Source organism: Populus trichocarpa, chromosome 3 (assembly GCF_000002775.5).
Source record: "Populus trichocarpa isolate Nisqually-1 chromosome 3, P.trichocarpa_v4.1, whole genome shotgun sequence".
Lineage (NCBI taxonomy): Eukaryota > Viridiplantae > Streptophyta > Magnoliopsida > Malpighiales > Salicaceae > Populus > Populus trichocarpa.
In genome coordinates, this window is record NC_037287.2 from 15,024,149 (window position 1) to 15,046,153 (window position 22,005).

The 22,005-nt window shown below is 31.6% G+C and overlaps 2 protein-coding genes across 2 annotated transcripts; both read left to right on the forward strand.

Moving 5' to 3' along the window:
- Positions 1-5,563: 5,563 nt before the first annotated feature.
- Positions 5,564-7,363, forward strand: LOC7458197 (protein ROH1). The gene has a single exon (XM_002303570.4). The coding sequence runs from the start codon at positions 5,794-5,796 to the stop codon at positions 6,985-6,987; it is 1,194 nt and encodes a 397-aa protein (XP_002303606.2). The 5' UTR covers positions 5,564-5,793; the 3' UTR covers positions 6,988-7,363.
- Positions 7,364-14,884: 7,521 nt separating this feature from the next.
- Positions 14,885-16,349, forward strand: LOC7497804 (heavy metal-associated isoprenylated plant protein 39). Its single transcript, XM_002303572.4, has 3 exons — positions 14,885-15,099; positions 15,543-15,618; positions 15,779-16,349. Exons 1-3 carry the CDS (start codon positions 15,094-15,096, stop codon positions 16,144-16,146), a joined length of 450 nt encoding a protein of 149 aa, XP_002303608.1. The 5' UTR covers positions 14,885-15,093; the 3' UTR covers positions 16,147-16,349.
- The last annotated feature ends 5,656 nt before the right edge of the window (positions 16,350-22,005 follow it).

Below are 22,005 nucleotides of genomic sequence, written 5' to 3' on the forward strand. Positions count from 1 at the left end.
TTTTAAAAGCAATAGAGTTATTATATTGTGTAAAAAACACATCAAGAATGCCCCCAGCCTTAAGTGAAATTCAACGATTTTAAAAAGATAAATAAACCTGTGAAAATACAAATATACCCTTGTATTCAACGAGTATTTTTAAGAGTAAAAATGTAAATCCACTACTATGATTCACGGTGGTTTACATCTACTGCACGGCAGTTTGGCCCGTGGCCCGTGGGGTTTAGACTCTGTAAATTGCTGAGCAGTAGATTCTGACAGAAAAGAACTTGCCCATGCTCACAAGCAAGCTCGTAAACTAAAATAAAATCATTTAGTCACCCCGCCAGGTCAGCATAATTGTCCTATTTAGCAGGCCACGGTGATGGCAAGAGAAACATCACTACCACACCTTTCGTTCAAATATTTTCCAACCTAATATCGGAATAAATCAAAGGAAAAAAAAACACAGTAGCTGGCCCCACCTTTAGATAAGTTACATAAAATACAAATTACAGGATAAGTCTCTGGAAAATATGCCCACACCGAATGTGAATCTCCACCCTCCAAACTTCACAAGCTTACTTCTTACTTACTGTACGAGTCAACGCCTTAAAAACATAATTATTACCTATAATCTAAAACGCGTGGGGGTGTTTAGCTGTAGTAGCCAACACTATTCGCCCACACACAAAACGAAAGGGTAAACAGTTTTTATAATTTACTTTGGTCAACATGATTTTATTTTAGGTTTGATCTTAATTTAGGGTTAAAGCTAATTACTCCTTATTTTTTAGTCAATGATAGAATTGAAAGAATAGATACCTTCAAAGTTTATATTAGATGTTTTTTACTATTTATGTTTGTGAAAAAACATATCTAAGCTCGGTTTAATTTTTTATTTTGCGTTGATTTCTGTTTTTTAAAACAGTTTTTTTTTATTTTTTTTAGATCATGGATATGTCTATCACGATTTCTAAGGTGTTTTAGATATAAAAAAAATTGGTTGATAAATAGGTTTTTAGGTCTATACAACTTAAGTCCTGATTTTTCAACTACTATAGTGGTTGGGCAAATCAGATGACACGTCGTTTGATTTTTTTCAAAAAATTTTGAAATGACCCAGTTGCAATAAAAAAAATAAGGGCCAAGTTGTGCGAGCCTGCCCTAGTAGGCCGTGTGTGGGCCTTCATGAGAAGGGCATAGCGGGCTACAGCAAAACCTGACATTTACTCTTTTTTTCACATTATTGGTTATCTAATTCTTTTTCAAAGTAATGCTTTTTTATATGGTTTTTTCTCAATTTTCTTTAATTATATTTAGATTAATACTCTTTTTTATTTTTTTTAGAGAATCTCTTTTAAATGATGATTATTTTGTTGTTATGTATTTAAATTTTGAAGATTTTTCTAATTCATTTATAATTTTTTTTTATCTTTTGTATGGAAGAATTTTATTTTTAAAAATAAAAAAAAATAAAAAAATATTTCTAATACTTGCAAAATATATATGAGCACTGATGCACCAAAACTCATTGCAAGATACGGCGATTGTGATTATACTAAGCATGTGAACACGTGATGTGTGAGAAAAAATAAATATCCGAAGAAGAGATGAGTTGGGGAGGGGAGGGGAGGGGAGGGGAGGTCGTTAATTATTGACTGAGCAGGAGACCACTTCAACGGCAATCAACGATAAAAACGGCATTGAAGGATAGAAAATCAATAAAGAAACAAGACACTAAAGATCCATCAGTTTCCCGATACTAAAGTGCCTTTAAAAAATGTGAAATTCAACCCATGGTCGGCTTGATTTGTCATTACATGCATTATCTCCAATGAAGAAAAAAGAAGAGGAATTAACCGTCTAGGTGGTGGCACAATATTAAAAATTTGAGATCAAAATGTTTGCTTCCTCTGTGGTCTCAGGTTCGAGCCCTGTGGTTGCTCATATGATGACCACTGGAGGCTTACATGGTCGTTAACTTCAGGGCCCGTGGGATTAGTCGAGGTGCGCGCAAGCTGACCCGGACACCCACGTTAAACTTAAAAAAAAAAAAACAGGAATTGAGTCTATGACACAGATTTCCTCTTCCTCGTGTCTTGTCTCGATCACTTTATTTTCTATTCCTTTGTCTGATTTCTTGCCACAATCAACGCTAATCACTGTAATGTAATGTTGGTGAGTGAGGGAGTGGGGTTTGTTATCAAATTGCCCAAAACATCAGTAAAGATCAGTAACAGTGATTGCACTATATATCTACCCATCATCCATTCTCTTGCCAGAGGTTTTTATTTTTATTTGTAACGATCGAAGCAAGGCCGGCTAGATCTACTTCAAATCTAGGAGTACTTGCCAGGTGGGTCAATGTTCGCTGCCACCAACCTGAGGGCTTTATTTCCTTTTTAATGGAGGCCGGGCATGGTGGCCAAATATTCCATCCAGATTGGGATTTCTTTGTTAATTTCATTAATTAGACCATAAAATGATCTTCCAAGCTGTCAGCACAGTGAGAAATTTGAGTTAGATCACCAGTTGTAAGATTCGTGACAATTAATTTCTCAATTCAATTGGTTACCTTAAACTAAATATACTTAAGGAGTAAATTAATGTTAAGTGACAACAACAAATCTGAAAGCTGTCAAAGAATTATCTCAACTCAATAGCTTAAGCTGTTAGGTGAGGTTCCAGGATATGATTTATATTATTCTCTAACACATCCCCTCAAGTAAAAACTCTTTGGGCTTGAAACTTGTACAGACTCACATTACCTTATGCTTAATTTTTATCAAATAAATAGGGATGTTGAGATTCGAACTCGTGACCGCTTGATCATCAAGACTCTGATATCATGTTAAAGAACTATCTCAACCCAATAGCTTAAGCTGTTAGGTAAGATACCGGGATATGATTTATATTATTCTCTAACAAAAACTTTAATATTTTTAGTCATTCTCAATTGATGATGCAGGAAAGGATATCTTAAGATTCAAATTATAAATTATTAGACCAAAGATATGATGTTTCCTACTTATCCTATTAGGCAGCTCTCAATGGGTCATTCCAAGAAGCATGGAGTCCCTTGCACCTCTCTGTATCATGAATGATATCGGTGTTGGTTCTCTTATTAATTATGCCTCATCTAATTTCTAATTAATTTTCTTTTCTTAATTAATGTGTATGATCTCTTCCAAATTTTCTTGATCCTCCTCTTTATTTATTTATTTTTTCTTTTGCAAAACCCCCAATATTGTTTTTTAGTACCTTGTTCTTTTCTTTTTTTTTCACTTCTTGAATTTTTTTTGTTCTTTTTTTTTTATTGTTATCGTGATAAAATTAAATTAAATTAAATTAAAAAATTAAATCGAATCAAATACATTATTTTTTAAAACACAGAAAAATTAAAGGTTAAAAACAGATTATGACAATATTCTTTTCATTGACACCCTTTTCTAGAGGTACAACTATCATCAATTATCCCTAATTTCTCACCATACAATACAAAATAAAGGTTTATTACAACAAGTGAGAATTTTTACACCTTTCACCCTTCCAACACGCTATCAAAATGTTCTTAATTAGAAATTAAATCATGTTAAATCATCTTTAAGCTGTTGTTGACTTGGCTTAATTTTTTAGGAAGCATAAATATATAATGGATTTTTTATATAGTTATTGTCTCAGACCAATATAAATATCTAAAATTCTTACATGTTGGATAATAAATATTGTATGAGTAATTGCTAAACTTGACTAAAAACATGATCTAGACCCAATTCAAAATATAAAAATTAACAATAACAACATTAACCCTTTTTTAGATACGATATTAGAGACTAGAAAATGATTTATCCTTTCTTTCTTAATTAATCATTTTGTGTCTGACGTTTAAACTAGAATCTTTTGTCATACATACATGGGGCGTAGAGAGTAGACTAGAGACGCCTCCCTTTGCTGCGATGAACTTGTTCTTCTGTGTATATAAAAAAAGATTAATTTTCAATGTTATTAATTAAAATTGATGACGTGAACAAATCTAATTATTTGTAAAAAAACTCGTTTGTTGGTCCACTAGTTTTACTAAATTCACTCAATCCTTCGTCACTAACAACTAACATGTAGTCTTAAATATAAATGCGAATAGATATAATTAGAATGGTTCAATCGATATTATCAATAATATATAATTACAAATATCTAAATCAATTAATGTGTATCCTTAACGCATATGTTAAAAGAACTCTCTCTTTTTTAATAGATGAAGTAATATTTCCTTCTTTCTCTTGTTGTTTTCCCTTGTCCATTTATAATAGGGAATAACATCAGCAGTAACATTAATTATATCTTAATAGCATGTGTGGTATTGCTGTCAAAATGTTATTTGTTAAAAATTTATTTATTTTTGTTTAAAATTAATTTTGTTAATATATTTAAATTGTTTTGATCTATTAAAAATAAAAATTATATTTTTTAAAAAATTATTTTAATACATTTTAAAATAAAATTATTTTAAAAAATAATCACTTCTAACAATCATGATATCAAACACAATCTAAAAATTCTGATTTGTAGTGGCTTTGGAATAATAATACGACATTAAATGGAGACAGCATACATTTTGTCCGTGACACACTAACTTTCTTTCAATTTATTTATTTTTCTCCTTCCATAAAACACGTGAAATATCACTTGGGGTCCAGGGGAATACTTGTAAGAACCCCACTTTTTTTTCTTTTTTTTTTGTAAAAAAAGGAGGTGATTACAGTGTTGATTTGCAAATGAAAAAAGAAAAAAGAAAAAAGAAAAAAGAAAGGAAGGAACATGAGCAATACAAATGATTGATAGAAGGATCAATATATTAGTTTAGTTTAATTAGCTAACATAGTAAGCGCAATTTATTTTGTATTTTAAAAGTATTTTTTTAAAATAAATTTTATTTTATTTTTATTTTAAATTATTTTTTAATATTTTTGAATCGTATTAATGTACTGATATTAAAAATAACTTTTAAAATATAAAAATAAAAAATATTATTTTAATATTTTTTCAAACAAAAAATATTTTAAAAAGTAATTAATAATACAATACCAAAAAAAAAAAACCCTCTGATTCTATTAAGTTTGAAACCTCTAATTCTGTTAAGTTTGAAACCTTTTTGCCATGTGAGAAATAAACCTGCCTTTTATCATATTCTTTTTTCATCATTGCTTTTATCAAATTTGTGAATGCTAACAAGGTGATAATAATTCAAATCAAGAAATAATTAACAAGACAATAATAAGTGATGTGCTCTCTTAAATTGTTAAATTTTAATTAGAACATAAAAAAATATTAAATTCAAATTAAATTTCTAAAAAACAGCTAGTCCAAATTCAATTTACATGCATTTATGTCACCTATCCGTTAATTTCCTTTTCCTTATATAATAATAATTATTTCCACACAAAAAAAGGTTTTCATTTCCTAGGAGCCAGCCAAGCCAACAATTTTGGGCAGCTTGGGGAAATAAAATTGCTAAGAAGAAGCCTCCGTGAGAAGAAGAAACGGTCTTGCACAAGACAAAAGGGCATAAAACCATCCACTCCCTCGGATATAACTGCGCAACTGTCTCTTTATCTTACAAAAAAAAGCCTGTCCTTCTCTGACTTCTTCCTCTCTTCCTCCGTTCTCCCCTCGCATTCCTAAAAACGCAAACACAAACACTACCCCTTATCCACCATTCTTCAAGAAAAAGAAAAAGAAAAAAAGCACCATCAATCACCTGTGGTGTTTCCTTTTGAAATCTTTATCCAAAAAGGAAAAAAAAAATTGAAGATGCCTGCTACAGAGCACCAGCCATCATTTCTTGGCAGAATCAGCATTAGAAGAAACCAGGTAACTGCTATGGATGGTAACCATGAGCAAGAGCTAGAAGACTTGGAGCTTTTTCAAAGGCACATCGGTGATCGTTTTGCTGAATTACTATCACCTCCTGATAATCAAGATTCTCCTTTCTCTGGCGAGTCATTTCTCTCAATTTCTTGGCTAAGAAAACTAGTCGATGTTTTACTGTGCTGTGAGGCAGAATTCAAAGCTGTTTTAATTATGGGGCGTGACCCTTCTCAAATATCTAAACCACCTTTGGATCGTTCACTAAGTGATTATATGGAGCGTGCTGTTAAAGTTCTTGACATTTGTAATGCGGTTTCTGGTGGGGTTGATTCTATTCGTCAATGCCAAAAATTGGCTGAGATTATTGTTTCTGCTTTAGAGCAGAAACCAATTGGTGATGGTCAAGTTAAGCGAGCTAAAAAGGCTTTGAGTGCTTTGATGTCTGCTTTGGCAATTGATGATAAAGAAAGTAATCATCCAAGGTATGCAGAGAGAACTTGGTCTTTTGGAAGGAGAGGAAATAACAGTGGGGGTAATCATAAGGACCGAGCTAATCATGGCTCCTTTCGATCTTTATCAATGGTTGTGGCTAAAAACTGGTCTGCTGCAAAACAGATTCAAGCTATGTGTTCTAATTTGGCGGTACCGAGAGGTGGAGAATCAACAGGGTTGGTTCAGCCTGTTTATATAATGAGTAATGTTATGGTTTTTGTGATGTGGGCTCTTGTGGCTGCGATACCATGTCAAGAAAGGAGTGGGTTGTTGACTCATTTTCAGATTCCAAAGCAATTTGGGTGGGCACATAGCATAATTGGGATGCAGGAGAAGATTGGAGAGGAATGGAAAAAGAAAGAGAAGAAAGGGTCAGCTGGATTGCTAGAGGAGATGCAAAGGATGGAGAAGTTGGGGCAGAGTTTGATGGAATTTGCTGATGGATTCCAATTTCCTGCGGAGGATGAGAAGGTGGAGGAAGCGGCTGCACAGGTGGTGGAGCTGGCAGAGATTTGCCGGAGAATGGAAGAAGGATTGTTGCCTTTACAGCAGCAGATCAGAGAGGTGTTTCATAGGATTGTAAGGAGCAGGACAGAGGTACTTGATTTGTTGGATCATGGGAAAGTTTCTCAACCTATAATATAATGCAAGTCCGGACTTTTGTCCAAGACGGGGACTTGAAAGTTTGAAAATATTTTAGGTACTTTCGCGATTGCAGGTTCAATCTGTTCATGTGGGCAGATGAACATGGGCATATGTTGAACCTCAATGTGAATCTTCATACAGGTTTTTTTTCTTCTTTTTTTCCCCCTCGTTACTAGAGATTATATGGCTCCAACACGCCAAGTTTAGAGTTCTAGCATGCATTTCTATGTGTGAAACGTGCTCTTCTACTTCTCTTTCTTGGCTTAATTTGTTTTCTTGTTGAGTGCAAGATGTTTTGTTTAAAAAATATGTATAGTACTAATTAAGGTTTACTTTTGTATTTATTGGAGTTGTGATGGCAGTTTCTGATTTGAAATGGATGTATTAGTCCTTTGGTTTTATGATCAGGGCAGGCGAATTAGGGACTGGAAAATTGATTTTTACTTATTCTACCCTAGAAGGTCTTGATTCTGTTGCAGAACAAATGTATAGGTGGTTGATTCTTGCAGCCAAAGACTAGATCAACACTTGTTTTGCTGGTTTTGTGGAATTACATTGCTGCAATTTCCTTTTTGTGGAGCAAATGCCCTCAATTAGGGCATTAGTATGGCTCTATATTGCTGTAAATTCCATAATTAAGGTTTTGTAATTTGACCTCCTCTGTTGTATGCTCTCTAATTCATGGCGTGCTTTGCTTTTCAACTTGGAACACAAAAGTCCGAGAAGAAAAGAATCATTTCTGGATTATCTCAATTTCTCTGTTTAATTTCTCTTGCCTTTATTTCCATAATTTTTGTAAGAAAAAAGGGGAAGGTGAATAGTGAATACTTTTTTGTGGAAATTCACAGAAGAGACAAATGTACATGGAACTTGTGTCAATGTCTTCCGCCCTCTCCTGCTCGCTTGGAATCTACGTTCTTTTATATATATAACTCCTGCCAACTTGTTGAGAGTATTCCATCTGTGTATGATGGGAGAAAATGGACAACAAGACAGCTACAAACCACAAGCCTACAACTAAAATTTAGTCCTCTTTGTGGATCGCCCAGCTAGCCACCATCTGAATAGAGTCACAAACAGCTTAGCCATTGCAGGATGGCACCACCTGTTTGCCAATTGTCTAGTTCGATAGGATGATTAAAATTCATCGTAATCCATTCATTGTTGTTATTATTAGTAATATTATTTTCCCACAAGGTGGTCCATGTCTCTCATCATTTTCAGCCATGTTTGAAACATTTTCAAAGTAGCCATGCACCTGCAAACTGGGAACATATCCTGCCACTTGCGAAAAGTCTCGTGTGTGCGTTCTGATTTTTGTAAATGAAAACCTGGATTTTACTGAATTGATTCTGCATCGCTTAAAACACTGTGCTCCTCATCAAGGCTATTGTAGAGGAAGAAAGTCATACAAGCATTAAAAGCATCCAATTTCCAACTTTTATCGTGAGAGTAATATCTCTGCCCTGGTGCGTTTAGAAAGAAGAAAAGAAGAAGAAGAAGCATTAATCTGTCCCTGTCTGAACATTGCATTTTGTTGATGATTCATGTGGCTTCTTTATTTATCTACTCCTATTTATATTTATATTTTAGGTTTTAATAAATATCCTCCAAATAATATTCGTTGCATTCAGACTAGGGATTAAATATTTAAGCACGTTATCTAGATACAGACTAGATGCCATGCCCGTGCGATACTGCAGGCTTGTGGCATGTTTGTGCGTTATCGTGAGTTTGTGAAAAAAATCATAAAAAAAATAAATAAAAAATCATATAGCGAAAAACTGTTGTAATTCACAATATTTTCAAGCAAAAAACTACACAGCTAAATTCTTAACCAGTTTAATATTAAAAAAATAAAATTGACAAAGATAATTTTAAAAAAAATCAGAACAAAAAAAATGAAAGGAAAAAAAACCATGCAGGGAAACACTGTAGCAATATATAATGTTTTATGAGGAAATCTACAATTGTAATTCTCAACCAGCTCAATATTAAAATAATAAAATCGATAAAGATAATTTTAAAAAAAATCATAAAAAAAATCATATGGGGAAACACTATAGCAATTCACAGTATTTTAAAGAAAAAAAACTACGAAGATAAATTCTCAAGCAGCTCATTATGAAAAAAATAAAATCGACAAAGACAATTCTGGAAAACAAACAAAAAAAATCATGAAAAAAGGAAAAAAAATCATGTGGGAAACACTGTACAATCCACAGTGTTTTAAAGAAAAAAATTACAAAGCTAAATTCACAACCAGCACAATATTAAAAAAATAAAATCGACAAAAATAATTTTGAAAAAAAAACAAAAAAAAAGAATAAGACAATTTTGGAAAAAAAAATTGAAAAACAATGGGAAAAAAACATGTAGGGAAAGTTAAAGTTAAATTCTCAACCAGCTCAATATTAAAAAAAAATCGACAAAGATAATTTTAAAAAAACATGTGGGGAACCACTGTAGCAAAACAAAAACCATGTGGGGAAACATTGTAGCACTTCACAATGTTTTAAAGAAAAAAACTACGAAGCAAAATTTTCAACCAGCTCAATATGAAAGAAACTAAAATCGACAAAGACTATTTTGAAAATAAAATTCATAAAAAAAAAGAAAAAAAAACCTTGAAGGGAAATATTATAACAATCCATAATGTTTTAAAAAAAAAACTATAAAACTAAATTCTCAACCAGTTCAATATTAAAAACAAATTGACAAAAATAATTTTGAAATAAAAACACAAAAACAAAAAAGAATAAAAAAAGAAGAAGAAAACAATCTTGAAAAAAAAAACATGTAAAATAAAAAAAAAACAGAAAAAAAATACAGTATTTCCCCACCTATTTTAAAATATTACTTAATTGGTACATTTAGCTTCTAGAAGAGTCTTCCAAGAATAGTGAAGAACTGCTCAGGGCAGCTGCCAGCTGTGTCTATCACCTATATCCCACCTGGGCTGCCGTGTACGGCTCACATTTGTTGGTCCGTGGATCCAACCAGTTCATGAGGTCCATGAATAGCCTTGGACAAGAAGGCCGAAATAAATAGTCATTAAGCCTTTCACATCTTCAAAAAAGTTCAAACTGTTCCTCTAAATGACCATCTGTAAGAGGCAGACATGGGCCCAGTCCCGTGGCTATATTATTATTTTTTGTTGTAAGAAACGATGTTTAGACGTTGTAAGTTTATTTTTTTTAAAAAAAATACAACTAGAATAAATTAATTTATTTTAATTAAATGATAAAAAAATAGGCAATACTACTTTATTCTTTTGATACATATCTTTCCTGGATAATCTGGTTAGATAAACTTTAATCTATATTTTTTATTTGATTCTTTGAGATATATCATTTTTCTAGAGAATAATTTTTTGCAAAGAATTTTCACTCCTCTACTTGCTTAGAAATAAGAAGAATTATATCAAGAGAATGATGTTAACCTTATAAAGGTACTCCCCCCTCTCAATTTATATTAATAGGTATCTATATAGCTTATTTTCTTAAAATAACCTTATAGTATAAATGTTGACTTTCTTATATTGTTGACCAATGAGCCTCCATCAAGAACATAGAAACTGGTTTTGATGGGTATATAGCTGTAATCAAACTTGAAAATGGATATACTATACACGCAGGCATGACGAGTTTCGAGTTATATGTTCACTGATTTTTAATCTTTAAATTCATTTCATACTGATGCAGGAGGAAGTATAATAAGGATAGCAGCAGGCATAAAAAGATAAATAATTGACTGAAATAGGCCTGAAACCAAACTTAAACAAGGTAGAAAAAATCAGAATCCTAAAACCAAAAAAAGAAAAGATTGCTAAAAATATGAAAATAACATAAAATCTAGAAAAATCTAGAAAAAAAAATGAATCAAACATCAAGGCCTAATTTGATATCTTTTAAAGCTTTGTTGTTTTTTTTATATATATAGAACTAGGCCTCAAGAATTTTCAGGAAAAATATGAAAACGATCCAACAATCAAATAAAAAACTAAGGTATTTTATTATTATTATGCTAGTTTGGCGCGACAATGCCTACTATTGGACCTAACCCTATCCTACTTGTCTATAAAAGCCTTATTAGATTATCTGTAAATCTATTTGTAACATATCTCTATCTAACTATTGTAAATATCTATATAACTAATTAGAACCCGTAATTTCTACTAACCCGACTATATTATTGTTCTTAGGTTGGAAAGAACTTACTCTCAAGTTCTATACATCATGTTGTTGCTATCATCGAACACTTATTAATCTCTAAGGTGCAATCAATTAGATAAAACAGATCAAGAATCAATTTTTAAAACACTTTTAATCTTGATAGAAATACTATTGATTATTAGGGACTTGTTCCACCATATACCTTTACACATATTATAAAGACTCTTCACATTCTTTTTAATTCTTCCCTTCTTCTTTTTTTCTTTTTTTTTTCTAGATAATACATACTCATAACTACTGTATTGTATCAAATATTATCAAAATATTTTTTATTTATAAAAAATAAAATAAAACAGTATTTATCCATAGTTACCTTATTATATTTATTTGGTCACGGTTGAAACATAACTTACTGCCCATACTAGCACGCAAGTACGGATTTTTCACCCTCACATTTCCGGGGCTTAAAATGTGCTGAAAGTGCATTTTTCCTTGTTGAAATGCCCTTTTAGATGAATGTGTTTACGCATGAAATCCAGATATGATTATCTCCTATATTTTTATTCAGGGTTTTTTTAGCATGAAGGGAGCTAAAGAAAAACACGGTGGCAGGTTTTTGGAGACAATGGTACAAACATGTTAGCTCCTTTTCTTTTCTTTTTTTCACAATATGGTGTATTATTAATTATAATGCCTTACATTTTGGTTCGTGTTTTCTCTTGTTGGCAGTTGGAGAGACAATTGAAGTTGGGAATTTTGATCCTAATTAAAATTGCGACCTGGATCGATTTTGGCAATGCAGTTTGTTTTTCCTGCTTATTGTCTCATATGTATATATATATTGTCTCTCACCATTCTTCAGTGTTTTTGGTTGAAAGATGTTATAGTTAATCATTGCTCCTGCTTGGAAGCGGAAGTACCGAGGTATGTTGGTAACTTATTTAGCTTGGTGGTTTGGATAAGCAATCGGCAGTCAGTTATTTCAACTGCTCCCTAAACTTGCAAAGAGCCAGCCTATTGCTGATAAATCCGAACTTCAGTCTGCATCTTCAGTGAAAGAGGCCCTAGAAATTGCACAGACATCCCTACAGGCTGTAGTTTAGTTGAAGAATAATAGGAATATTACGAAGTATCATTGTACAATTGAGCAGACTTTGCAAGTTGCAGGTTTCTTCTGTGTATTAGGTGAAATAAAGTGATTGAGTAATCTGAAAATTACTTAAAATAGCTCGTTAAATTTTTCTTCGAGGATATTCTCTTTTCTTCAACTTCTTTAAAATGCTGGATGAAACTAGAGCCCGTAGGGAGTTTATAAATTTGAACGCAATGGTGCTCTGGTAAGGTTGGGGAATAAGGATGTGTGTAGAAAACAGTTTGATATGATCATTCACCACTCAATTCGCTCTGATGTTTTTCCTGGGTTGAAAGGTTTAAGTTTTTGCATTTGAACAAGTATATGCTGACATGATTGTAACCGGTAGCTGGACCACTGTCAACATTTGCCTGGCAAATTATATATGGGCTGGTTCTCAGAATCACGAGGTGTACGGACTTCATCATCTATCTGTTTTAAGTAGGATTAACTGTCAATTGCTAGGCTATAGACTGGGGTTGTTGGGCTTTAAAGGAATTGTTTTTGTTCGATGGAAAGTGTTTTTTTTTTTAAAAAGCACTTTGATGATTTTTTTTATATTTAACTATATTGTAAAAAATATCAACTAAATTCACTTTTTAATTAAAAAAACATAAGTTTTAAATAGAGAAAAATGTTTTTTTATATAAATGATTGAAAAACACTTTCCATCAAGAATAAAAAAACTAAATTGATACAATACTTCATTATTCTTATATATATATAAACAATAATATATTAATAAAATACTTTAAAATATAATATTGTTAAAAAATAATAAATTACTAAAAATAATATATTCAGATATATTAATATATAATATAAAAGCATATTAGTTTGAATGCATATAATACTTTAATTTAGATAATATAGTTAGAAAATATTTTCGAATACAAAACATGTTATATTATATAATAATCATATAAATAATGTTATAAAATTAAAATACTATATTTTTTTTTTATTCTTAATGTTCTCAAAACACCAACAAATACTTATATGTCTATAATATTATATTTAAAATATTTATATTATATGTATATTTTATAAATATATAAACTATAATATTTTTAAAAGGAAAAAACAAAATAGCATAAAGGCTAGGTACTGTGTACAACCAGTTGATGACGATAAGTACATGCGCATCAGGTTAGGACTGAAGGCTTCTTGACATTTTCTAAGTTTTCCATCAATAGACAGATTGGGATTTGACGGGTGCAGATAATAATATAAGCAATGGAAAAACCAGGTCCTAAATGGGCCGGTTTATTTGTCTATAGTGGCTAAATTACTGGGTATTATTTGTCTATATATATATATATATATATTTAAAAAGGATTTTCAGCCGTTGTAGCCTGTGAGCTTCACCTAATAACTAATTCATGTTTTGTTCTTTTCCTTTTTTAATTTATATTTTATACTATTCTCTTGATTTCCACGTTAGGGTGTTTATTTTTTAGGGGCTGTCCTAATCATGCCTGTGTTGCTATTCAAGATCGGCCCGTCGATGATTTAGGTTAAGTATGTCACTCGTTGAATTATACTTTGGACAATTGCAAGAAATAATTGCGACCTCTCAATTATCTATAGCGTTCCTCCGTCCTCAGTGCTCGTTGGAAAACCACTGCCACACATATATAATTAATTAATTAAACTGAGTCATTGTCCCAACATGATAATGATTTATCAACTCGGCTTATGATGTAAGCAAATCACTCCAGATGGATTTGTCACCTTAAACTAGCAGGTTAGCATTACTCTTTTGAAAAAATAAAAAAGTAATGCTGAACGTCAAGATGACAACGTAAATCCAAGAGTATATATAAATAAATCCTTGGATCATAATCTAAGGATGAAATTCACTTATAGATCTTCCCATTCTAATGATTTATGTGTACTTTTAAATTTTAATAAAACTTGGAATTGTGAATCAATATATATATATATATATATATATATATATATATATATATATATATATATATATATATATTAATCTCCCTATACTCAGTAATATTCCACTTTGACCCCTGTAGTTTAGTGTTTTCCGATACTACCCCTTGACCCCAGAAACCATCGACTCCAGTTCAATGATCACTAAACATTGAAGGGAACCTAAACTGAGTGCCCTTTTTTTCCTTTTCTTTTGCAACCTTCTTTTTTTTTTTTTTTTTTTTTCTCTAGAGTCTTACATAGGCGATGATATCACACAAAACTTCTTTAAAATATTGGAAGGTTTAGCTAATTAAAAGGTGGAATTGTTGTTAGCTTTTCAATTACCTTCAAAATGGGCGAAATCCAAATTCATCAATTCAGGACCCAAATGGTCTTTAATTCCTCTATGTCCATTATTACATAAACCGAACCAGAGTTGTTCCTAAAATAAATAAATAAAATTCACAGCTAGCGTAAATGAAAGCCGACTCTTAGGCACTAGAGGAACCTCGAGTGTTTGTAAAAAAAAAAAAAAACCCAACAGAGGCTTTGGACTTAGCTAGGCTCCAAGTCCTCTGCTTGACTTGTTCCAAGATCATTTGGTTCCTTGTTGAGAAGGGTTTCTTGAGGTTATGCGCGACTTAATTTTGTTCGACTTGTTTTGGCTCTTTTATTAAATGAAATCCTGTTGCTACCTGCCTACACACTTGTTCAACACGGATTAGAAGCTTCGTTCATTGCCTTCTTGTGCCTATATATCTACGCTTTTCCTCTTCTTTTGCGTGTCCTTGTTAATTTATCCTTTATTTCATTTACTTTCTTAATTTCTTGAGTCTAGGTCTCAGCTTTGAATCCCAACTGAAAATGAAGGTGAATCTTCCTCTATCCAGTCTCCATTCTTGCTAACCTTCCTATCAAAAATATGAATTTTGTTTTAGTTCAATTTGATTTAATTTATTGGTTCTTTCTTTAGGGTAATAAAACTATGATTTCTTGTGAAATTTACCCTTTTTTCCCCTCGTTGACATATGATAAAGCATTAGTCTTTTTTCTGCTTTTGTCAATGTTGCGACTACATGTGTAGATTAGGGAATCAGACATCTTGTTGAGTTTTCTTGATGTCTCAGCTTGGTCACTTCATTGTTATTTCTTTGAAAGACAATGAGTAGTTTGGATTTTAATACATGGCTTGTGTTCCCTTTTGGTCCTTTATAGGAAAATCCCCTTCTTTCTACAGGTCCTTGTCTGTAGTTGAAGTATGTATTTTGTTTACTTTCTTGTTTCTAACCCACTAATTTCTATTTCTATTACAGAAAGTGGTGTTGAAATTGGACCTCCATGATGACAAGGGGAAACAAAAGGCCATGAAAGCTGTTTCGCGCTTATCAGGTTTGTGACTTCTTTAGTTACTGAGTAAATCCTGTCAAGTTCCACTTTTTAGAAGTGTAAATATCTTTGTTTTCTGTTCTGGACATGGAATTTGTTCCTGTTTTGGTTCATTCCATTCAATCCCAATGAAGCAATACCTTTGCCCTGTTTTATCATGCAGGAATTGATTCCATTTCAATGGACATGAAGGAGAAGAAAATGACAGTAGTTGGAGATATTGATCCTGTTGATGTGGTGAGCAAGTTGAGAAAAATTTGGCACGCAGAGATTTTGACTGTTGGACCAGCTAAAGAGGAGAAGAAAGACGAAGGCAAGAAAGACGAAGGCAAGAAAGATGAAGGTAAGAAAGACGAAGGCAAGAAAGACGAAGGCAAGAAGGAAGGTGATAAAAAGGACCCTAACGAACAACAGATGGCTGATCTCATGGCACTTTGCAAAAACTACTACAATTACAATCCTTACCCACCTCAGTATCATTACCGTGTCGTAAGAGACGAGGAGAATCCAAATGCTTGTGCTATCTGTTAAAAGAAAAGGACATGGTGGTGAGACTTTTGACAGGAAAAACAAAAAGAAAAAACAACTTGGAAGCACAATGGAGATGAACCCAAAAAAACAGGGTGCTTGTTTTGTATAGTCTATGACGATGGGTTTGATTAAAGTATAAGGCTTAATAGTCAAGAGATGTGTACAGAAGACTAATAGAAAATAAACGAATTTTGGTTTCAAAATCATATTTGCAAGTGAGTGTTGGTAATAGAAGAATTCAATTTCAAACCCTTCTTTACTTCACAGGGTCCTCCGATTAGAAAAATATTAGCAGCTCCATCAGTAAGAACTAAGAGCCCCTTTTCCTCAACGTTCAAGCAGATTTGTAGATGAAATCACGGAGACATATTATGATGCAATGATGTGGCTACAGAGATTATTTTATCTCAGTATTTAAAGGTGAAAAAATTGTATAGATCAACAAATCCACTAAGAAATTCTACAATATAATACGAACAAGTTGTGCAGGGGGCAATGATTTATTATGCTTAAATACGTCTACAAGGGATTGTTACTTGCATTAATTATTTAATAAGAAAAGTTCTCCTTTTGCCCCCCAAAATCTTCTTTCCTTTTCATTGGATGAATGATATCTCATCATACATAGTATTTTTTTTTCCAGATAAAGAATTACACATCATTAAGGGACATATCATCCCTTTAAGAATACTCAGGAGATTATTTTTTTCCGTTGACTTTTGAAATACGTTTTATCTCTTTCGTATTTTTCTCATTTCTTTTTATTTCTAGGGTTTCATTCATCATTCAAAAATTAATATGAGAGGTGATTTTAATTTGAATTATTATCTCAGAAACATTTAAGGCTCAAAACTGAATAAAAAAAGATAAAATTTTGTTAGTGAAAAAGATTTTAAATATGACATTTTCTCGTCTCAAATCAATCATGCTTATGTTGACAAATTTTAATTTTATTCAAGTATTGTTATTAATCAGAAAAATCATGAGGTTAACCTTTAAAACAAAAAAAAACAAGATCATGACCCAAATATATAGTATTCATCATTATCTATATCATCAAGTCATTTGATTCTATTTTGAGATTTATTTTAATCAAGAATTAGTTTCAATAACAAACTCGTTATCCTTCATTTACATCTATGTCATAATGCTTAACACAATTCAATAATAAAATCAAGTTTAATAAATATACTTAGATAGTGTTTATCTAATTTTTGTAAGGTTACTCGATAGTTTTTATCTAATAAAATTTAATATTAATGATTTTAGTGAGAAAATCCAAGTAAAATAGAGGCACAATTTTATTTCTTTTAGATCAAGAGAAGATAAAGTTGTTTCTCTTTGTCTATGGATTGGTATATAGATTCTCTTTGTGTGTAGATCAAGCTTATCCCTTTAATGAAAAATACAAGAATAATATGCTTGAAGGGAGAGAAGAAGAAACATCACTATTTATGAGGTTTGCATAAAAGAGGAGACGAAGCCCAAATAACAAAATAAAATAAAATGGAAGGGTGAAATCCATAGTGTAAGATTTAGTGGCACTACAGATGGGTAATAAGATCTTTTTTGTTTTTTTATCATCTTATTAAAATGAAACCAATATATTTGACATAGTTGGGAAGTCATTAATTTTTCTTCTTTCTTGAAAACATGCTTGTGATATTTAAATATCATTTTTAAATAATAATAATAATAATAATAATACGGCCCGGCATAGCCTAAACAAAGAAGATTTAAGTAATAACAAGGGATCACTTGATCATGTTCAGGTTCATCTTTCTTCTTGGTAACTAATGAAACAAAAAAAAGATGAATTTATTGAATATTCATTAATTTCCTGGAAAAAGATGGCATGGAAAATAATGTAGCATATCATAAAAGACCCTACTTTAATAAATAAGTTTAGAAGTTATCCTATTTTGGGAATAAAAATTCAAAAGTGCCTTGGTTTGGGGAAAAAAAAAAAAAACCTCCAAGATTAAACTACTTGTAAAAGCACCTGCAAATTGTCCCTTTCGACTTAGCCGACTGGCCCCTTGCTAACAAGGAAATCGCACTTTATGTAAAGGGGTAGAATAAAGGTGTAAATCGCCCAAGTATGGATTTAGATGTTAGAGGGAGCCAGGCCATCCTTGGCCCTCCCAATTAAAGAAAATTATCATTTTTACAAGATTCTACAAAAAAAAAAACTCCAAGTCTTACACAATGGGCCCTATAAAACCCAGATATTTGAGAACGAAAACAGGTGATGCATCTGAAAGGCCGAATAACCCACAAATTAATTAGTGGCGTGCAGGTTTATGTCACAAACTCTGTTTTCAACTCGCTAGCTGGTGCCAATAATTTGTTGGCATGCTCGTGGAATGGATGTGCTTATCTGATTGCAGACTGTGTCGTCCGTAATGGAATTCGTCCACCAATACCCGGCTACTCTGAGGTTGTTCGAGCAAACTCAATCCTAATTCCCGCATCATAGAGCCCCTTTATGCCATAAATTATTAGCACTTCTTTATTAATTTGTAGGAGAAGGATCGTTACGAACAAGTTTAAAAAGACATTAATCCACCGGCTTCCAACTTGATTAGCAGTGATGATGTGAGATGAACTCAATCATCCTGTTGGTAGTTGAAGTGTCTACACATCACTGTAAATGATTCTTAAGCAAGCTCCGCATCAGTGTTTTGAAACCCGGCCCTGCCCGGCGGGTCGACCCGGGACCCGGCTGACCCGGGGCTGGAACCGGGCCGGGTTGATGAAAAAATAGCATAAGCCATGACCCGGTATGACCCGGCTGACCCGGTCAAAAACCCGGTTGCAACCCGTTGACTTTTGTTTTTTTTTTTTTTACTAAAACGACGTCTTTTTGAAATTTTTTAAAATAGAAATTGACCCGTCCGACCCGGTCAAAACCCGGAACCCGGGCCTTGAACCGGGCCGGGTTTAAAAACTTTGCTCCATGTGTGTGTGTGTGTGTGAAACAATGTCCCGTCCCTTTCTTTTCAAGTGCATAGAAATGAGTAAAATCATTTCTTCTCATAAATCCCACGTTATGCTGAGACATTTTTCTTATGGGCTATGCCAGTCCTGTCCTTCTGGTAGCCCATGTATGATGCACAAACAAGCCCGACTTGAATAAAATTCTTAATTTCCTTTCAGAAAGTTACTAATTTTTTAGTTATTGTTTGTTTTATGCAAATAGTTTTTTAAAAATTCTTTTCTAAATTTTTTAATGTTTTTTTATTATTAAAAAAATTGATCAATGAAAAACACTTTCTAGCCAAAGAAAAATTTAGTTTAGTTTTCAGGAAAGTGTTTATTTTTATTTTGGACGGAAAACACTTTCTAGAAGTTGTCAAAAATTTAGAAATGACATATTATTTGTTGATTATAACAAATTTGTTCCTCAAATTTTTTATTGTTATATATTTTGTTTTGAATCTTTTTTTTTATTTTATCCCTTAAAATTTGATTTTTATATTAACTTTGGTCCTTATTTTTATGATTATTATTTGTTTTTTTCTTATTATTTTTTTAATTGAAATTTTTTTTCTATCAAATTTGATCCACATTCTTTTGATTGTTACTTATTTTATTTGAAATAATTTATGAAATTGTAATTATTATTATTTTAATTTCATCATCATTCAATTTTTTTATTTGTTAGATTTAATCTCCATTATTTTGATTGTTATTTATTTTATTTGAGATAATTTATGAAATTAGAATTTTTTTTCAATTTTATTCTCATTCAACTTTTTAATTTGTAAGATTTGTTCCTTATTATTTTAATAAACTTGAAAGAAAAATAAAACATTAATAAGTTATTTTCCATAATATAACCAAATACTGGAAAATGTTTTCCAATTTATTTTTCATGACACTACAAAATATCAGAAAATAATTCCAGAAATCCACTTTTCAAGAAAACTACTTTTAAAAAAAAAATATTTTTCAATAAAAAAACATAACCTTAATAGTTTTTTTTTTTGGAATAGAAGAGAAAGGAGTACCTAGCCTTTAGGTTTTCAATTAAGAAATTAGTAACTTTCTCGAAGGAAAGTAAGAATTTTGTTTATCTATTATATTATAAAAATGACGCTTACATGCAAACAAATGACTTAGTTTGATAAACAAGTTTTAAAAAATTAAATACCCCATTCTTGAACAAACTAAATTACCTAAAAAACTAAATGTTGTGGGTGCTTTATTGTAGTCAAATTCATAGTAAAATATATCTTGGGCTAAGTAAAGTTACTTTTGTGTCTTTTGATCAGAAAAATTAAACCTCTTGGGGTTGGGGTATTGATATCTTTTTTATTTTTGTTTGCAAAGCAAAAATACTTTTTTGCCCTTAAAGTTTACAAAATATAAAACTGTTAATCAAGGGTGTTCTTGACTATGCATAAGCTTCTTAATAGTAAAAATACGTATTTGCCTCTAGAGTTAAAAAATTATTGCACTGCCGGATAAGGGTCTTTTGGGGTTTTTAAATTTTAATATACTATGTAATTACATCTTTAACCTTGGAAGAGACAAAACATAAGCTTAGCATTTGAGGTGTTTTTGTACTTTTATATGGGTATTTTGTGTAATTGCTGAGGACGTGAAAGCATTTTGGTATTTTTCATATTTTTTGAATTTTTTAATGCTTAAAGATGTCAGAGCATGCTCAGCACGTAGGTGGCGTCTGTGTCATTCAAGCGATGCGTGTGACGCTACCCAGTGGACATAACTGGCCATCCGTCGTATCCTTATATGCAACATCGTGTCTTCTTTTATTTGGAGTGGCACGTGGCAGCTCAAGGTGGTCGGATTGTCGTCGGTGGTCATTTGATTTTTTTTCTTCTTTTTTCTCTCCCGACAGGTAATGTACACAATTATCCTCTTTGTTTCTTACTTTTTAATTTCAGTCCTTATTCTATTAATTTCTTATTTCGTTCATTTTCCATTTATAGAATTTTTATTCTTTTCAATTTAGTCCTTCAATTGCAATTTCTCATATGTTTGGTTTTTCATTTCAGTCCTCATTTTTTAAAATTTCTAATTTTGTCCTTTGTATGTTTGTTGAAGGTTTTTTGTTCTTTCAATTTCATCATTTAATCAAATTTTTCGTTGTTTTATTTTTTTTTCAATTTGACCCTCATTTTTTTTTTATTTTTTTTCCTTTTATTAAAGCTATTTTTCAATTAAGTTAAACCCTCAAATTGAAACTTGGTATCCCTCTAATTAATGTTTTTTTTCTCACCCTCCTTTGTTTCGATCCTTTTATGTAATTAAATTTTTTCTTGATTTTATTTTTTAATATTTAATTAAATTTCACAATGAGATGCATATCTCATTCTATGTTATAAAATATCTTAATTTTGCTCATATAACTTTTTCAATTTACATTTGGATTTTTTATATAAAAAAACACAACAAAATAAAATACATATCCGATTTTTTTTAACAAAAAAATTATAAGCCGCGCCGAATTTCAATACCGGGGCATGGAAGTTTCAATATGAATTTTTTTATATAAAAAAAAATCATAATGAATGGCTTGATTTCATACATTTCGAGGACCGATTTTCCACACATAAATGAACAAAAAACGCTGAAGAGGAAGTATAATCGCTCTCATGACTAGTTTGATCCTCCCGAACACCTTTTGAAAATAAGAAAAACCTTTATACAGATTAAATGAATTTGGTCAGCTAGCAAAACTCCACAACATCTTTCACATTATAATTGTGCAATGTGCTTTTGGATGGTTCTTGAAAACAATGAACTCTATTTTATATATATATATATATTCAAAAAAGGAAATAGAAGGGAGATTCATGAACCAAAAAACAGCATCACAATGAACACATG

What these genes read in the sequence shown, in the direction of transcription:
- LOC7497804 (XM_002303572.4), top strand. An exon ending in AGCTGTTTCGCGCTTATCAG is followed by an intron (nt 15,619 to 15,778) that starts GTTTGTGACTTC and finishes TTTATCATGCAG; the next exon opens with GAATTGATTCCATTTCAATG.
- LOC7458197 (XM_002303570.4), top strand. Translation starts at nt 5,794, where the DNA reads ATGCCTGCTACAGAGCACCAGCCATCATTTCTTGGCAGAATCAGCATT.